This window comes from Brachypodium distachyon, chromosome 2 (assembly GCF_000005505.3).
Source record: "Brachypodium distachyon strain Bd21 chromosome 2, Brachypodium_distachyon_v3.0, whole genome shotgun sequence".
Lineage (NCBI taxonomy): Eukaryota > Viridiplantae > Streptophyta > Magnoliopsida > Poales > Poaceae > Brachypodium > Brachypodium distachyon.
In genome coordinates, this window is record NC_016132.3 from 5,958,553 (window position 1) to 5,961,855 (window position 3,303).

At 55.2% G+C, this 3,303-nt stretch overlaps 1 protein-coding gene across 1 annotated transcript; it reads right to left on the minus strand.

The window, feature by feature from the left end:
* Nucleotides 1-756: 756 nt before the first annotated feature.
* On the minus strand, nt 757-2,797 carry LOC100824789 (cytochrome P450 71A1-like). Its single transcript, XM_003565846.4, is given in 3 exon segments — nt 757-1,565; nt 1,678-1,949; nt 1,952-2,797. Coding segments are annotated over 3 exon segments (1,557 nt in total). The 5' UTR covers nt 2,628-2,797; the 3' UTR covers nt 757-956.
* Between the last annotated feature and the right edge of the window lie 506 nt (nt 2,798-3,303).

Here is a 3,303-nt window from a genome sequence, read left to right on the forward strand (position 1 = left end):
GAAGCGATGATAGTACAGTGGTTGTCGCATGATGAACAGTTGGATCCTTTGTCTGAACTACGTCAAGTCGATGTCCCAACGTACGCACAATTGATTCGATCCTTTGTCTGAACTGCGTCAACTCGTTGTCCCAACGTACGTAGAACTGATCGAGCTGTTTTCTTCTGCCTTTTCTGACAATTGGTACTCCCTCCCTCCCTCCCAGTATACGACGCACGCACGGTCTCGGGATTGCCAATTTCAGTACCAAAATACTCGCTCCGTTTCATAATTTTTGTCGAAATCTTACATGTATCTAGACATCTTTTAATAATAGATACATCCATTTTTTGACAAATTTGAGACAAGAATTATAAAACGGAGGGAGTATAAATTATATGACGTAAAAAACATATCATTAGAAAGTTCATTTAATTACGAATCTAATGATATATTTTTTATGAAATATATTTATATTTTGGTGGTTAAATTTGTAATCTTGGATATGTGCGTGCCTATATATTGGGACAGAGAGAGCACTGCACAATGATACAAGGAATAAATCTGAGCATCGATCCCAGATTCCCAGCCTTGGCTGCACAAGCTCACCGGTTGCATTCAAAAGTTTTAGAATACTACTGAAACATATAGCAACGACCGAGGAAGCGCAATTGCACGAAGAACTTTTTATACTCCCTCCGTCGCTCGGACGGAGGGAGTACAAGTTTTAGATGGTGACATATTTAGTGCGTACAAGCAAACTATTCACGTTGGCGATTGAATATAAAACACATGGTGCAGATCAAAGATTTGAATCAAAACTCTCACTGAAACAATTGACGGCTAAGTGATCCAGATCATTACAACCCAAAGATCCGTTTGGTGCTACAAATTTACAGAAGTACCAATATTCCGACGAGAAATGAATACAAACCAGAATTCAAGCATGACAAACCCAATCTATGCAAAAATTTTTTTTAAGGAAACCGCGGTTTAGCAACAAGCGGCAGGCCGGACTTGAGATGCACCGAGAGACCGTTCCTCTCGCGCATGTCCAGCGACGTCCCGCCGGCGGTCTCCCAGTCGAAATGATACAGCAAGCTCGCGAGTGCCATCTTCACGGTCGGCGCGGCGAACTCAATCCCGGGGCAACCTCTCCGCCCGGCGCCGAACGGCACCAGCCCGAAGTCCTGGCCCCTGTAGTCCACGTGGGCTTTGTCCAGGAGGAATCTCTCCGGCAAGAACTCCTCGGCACGCTCCCAGGTCGCCGGGTCGTGGCCGATGGCCCAGGCGTTGATGATGACCCGCGTGCGCGCCAGGACGTGGTAGCCGAGGATCTCGGCGTCATTGGGCGGCTCCCGGGGCACGAGGAGCGGGATCGGAGGGTGCAGGCGCAGCGTCTCCTTGACCACGGCGTTGAGGTAACGCAGCTTGTCCAGATGGTCCTCGGTGACTCGCCCCGCGGCGCCCACGGTCGCCCGGATCTCGTCCTGGAGCTTTTGCATGTCGTCCGGGTGCGTGATGAGCTCCGCTATTGCCCACTCTATCGCCGTGCTCGTCGTGTCGGTGCCCGCCGCGAACATGTCCTGCCGATACAAGATACTCCGTACATGTTATTCTCTACTTACAGTACTATATACAGTGTACAGTGCCGGAACGGAAAATGACCGATCAAGGTGTTGGAGCACGTATTGGTACCAGGATAATGGCCTTGATTTCGGTCGTGTCGAGCCGAACGCCAGCTTCCCCGTCGGTCTCGTTCACGTCCAACAGCACGTCCACGAAGTCCTTGTGGTCGTCCACGCCGTCATCTCCCAGCTTGTGCCTGGCGCCGGCAGGTTGACGCCGGCGGCGGTGGTCATCGATGACCTTCTCGAGCACGCCGTCGAGCGCCTCGAACGTGCGTCTGATCCTCCCCTCCACGCCCCTCACGGCGTCCACCCAGCCCAGACACGGCACGAGCTCCCCCACGGCGCCGTGCCAAGCAGCTGCACGAAATCGCCGAACACCAACCTCAGCTCGCGGCCACGGCCCCCGTCGCGGTACAGCCCGCGCGCGCTCTCGTCCCCGAAGGCGGCGCGCGAGACCACCGTGTTGGCGTAGGCCACGATGAGCTCGCACATGTCCACGCCGGAAGCGGCATAGCGGACGCGGTGCACGAGCGCGGCGGCCTCCTCCTCCCGGACGCGGCGGAAGGAGAGCGTGCGGCGCGTGTTGAGGAGGTGGACGACGCAGATCCGGCGCGCCTGGCGCCAGTACTCGCCGTAGGGCGCGAACGCCACGTCTCGCCCGTAGAGGAGCCGCTCAGCCACGGCGCTCCGCGGCCGGCTCGCGAAGGCCAGGTCGCGGGCCCTCATCACCTCCTCTGCCGCGGCAGCCGAGGACACGACCACGGCCGGCACGCGCCCGAGCCGCAGGAGCATCACCGGGCCGTGGGCCGCCGCCAGGGCCCGCAGCGACCTGTGCGGCAGGGAGCCCAGGAGGTGGAGGTGGCCCATGAGCGGGAGCCCTCGACCCGGCGACGGCGGCAGCAGCTGCCGTCCATCCTGCGGTGGAGCGGGGCTCCTCTTGGCCGAACGAAAGAGGTAAAAGAGAGATACCACGAGAGCGGGGACGAGAATCACGAGGGCAAGAGTCGAGACGGCCATGTCGGGACGAGCTTTCTCGCGCCCTGCTATCGGAAATTCCAGGGAGACGCACGTCTACCTGTATTTATTTCCTGAAGAAAAAGGACAAGCGGCGCCGTCGATGTTCATCAGTTCATGGATGGTCCACGTGAAGTAGTCGTCGATCAGCCGCTGTATCTCGTCACGACGCCCATGGAAATATTGGGGTGGCATTGACGTGCGTAACTGTTAACTGGATGGGAATGAATATGAGTGGTGCCACGAGTGCCCAGGTAACTATCATTCGAGAAAATGGGTGAAATCGTGCAAACGTTTGCAAAAAGAAATCGGTCCCCAGACGCGGCCCGTAGCGGAAAGATGCCGAGAGAGCCATGGAAAGATCCAACCGGGGTCTGCAACGATCGTATCTGTCCAGATAAGGCACGTGGAAAGTAATCCACACAAATTCAAAAGAAAGGTTGATAGGTATATAGGTTGACAAATTCCGTGGAATCTAAATACATATAATTTGGACGACTTATTGCTCCGTGCATATAAATATCTACGCCCTCTGATCCGTAAAAACTGGGCAAAATAGTAACTACGTACGAAATCCCTGACTGTCGCACCAATGACACACGGGGTACAACCGTTGCACGACGCGTGGGTCGCATCGCTGAGTTTTCGGGAGGATCTCACCCTGGGCAGCAACGTGCAG